Source organism: Dendrobium catenatum, unplaced genomic scaffold, assembly GCF_001605985.2.
Source record: "Dendrobium catenatum unplaced genomic scaffold, ASM160598v2 original_scaffold_221891, whole genome shotgun sequence".
Taxonomy (NCBI): domain Eukaryota; kingdom Viridiplantae; phylum Streptophyta; class Magnoliopsida; order Asparagales; family Orchidaceae; genus Dendrobium; species Dendrobium catenatum.
In genome coordinates, this window is record NW_021540301.1 from 1 (window position 1) to 1,011 (window position 1,011).

General features: G+C 29.5%; 1 protein-coding gene across 1 annotated transcript; it reads left to right on the forward strand.

Moving 5' to 3' along the window:
• Positions 1-76: 76 nt before the first annotated feature.
• Positions 77-542, forward strand: LOC110114968 (probable protein phosphatase 2C 59). The gene is made up of 2 exons (XM_020848045.2): positions 77-182; positions 264-542. The coding sequence occupies exons 1-2, from the start codon at positions 96-98 to the stop codon at positions 417-419; spliced, it is 243 nt and encodes an 80-aa protein (XP_020703704.1). The 5' UTR covers positions 77-95; the 3' UTR covers positions 420-542.
• The last annotated feature ends 469 nt before the right edge of the window (positions 543-1,011 follow it).

A 1,011-nucleotide genomic window follows, 5' to 3' on the forward strand; every position in this document is an offset into this window, starting at 1 on the left:
ATATAGATATATATATATATACTCTCTCTCTCTTTCTCTTTGTTCGTCAGAACATTTCAGTGTTCTTCTGATGAAATGCCTATAAAAAACATGTCATGATGTTACAGGAAGAAGTGGTTGATGGCTCCCTTGAATTTCTCATCCTTGCAAGTGATGGACTGTGGGATGTTGTTACAAATGAAGTAATCAAAATACTTTCTGTTTCCATTTTCTTGAAATTTAGGGTTCCAATATCTTACTGGAATGGATGTCCTGTTGTCTAGGAGGCAGTCGCAATGATAAAGCCAATTGATGATCCAGAAGAGGCAGCGAAGAGATTGATGCAAGAAGCTTATCAGCGAGGGAGTGCAGATAACATTACTTGTGTTGTCGTTCGTTTCTTAAGTAGCCCGAACAATAGCAGCTCTGAGCAGAAATGACGCCATGGATCTCCATGTACTTATCTGATAACTGACTTCTGATAATATGAATTCTTTTTGTTAACACATATACATCAATTATGACCTTTTAGTCTGTGGTGAAGATAAAAATTTTTCTTTTAAGGGGGTTTTATAAATTAATTTTATTATTTTGAGAGGCACACATAGTATTTTCGTTGGTGAAATTTTAAGAAAAAATACTTTATAAAAATTTAAGTGTAGGCTTAGGCTTCATTTGAGATGGTTTTTTTATTGATATTTAAAATAATTTTTAGTTCCAAAAATTTTTATTAAAAAAAATTGTACTAAAAAATTGCTTTTAGAGAATAATAAGTACAAACGAGTCTGGACAACTCTCTTATTCTTTTTAAAGTAATATTTTATTCAAAAAAATTTGCTTTTAGAGAACAATATTTTATTATTAGATATTTCACTTAATAAATTTGTTTATTTTAGTTTAACAAGTATTAACAATATTTTATTAACTTTGCTTTATCACATGGTCCAATTTATCATGTGACTTCTTTTCCCATGTGAATAAAAAAGTTTATATAAATAAAAACTATGCTAACATATAGTGTCTATGTGATGT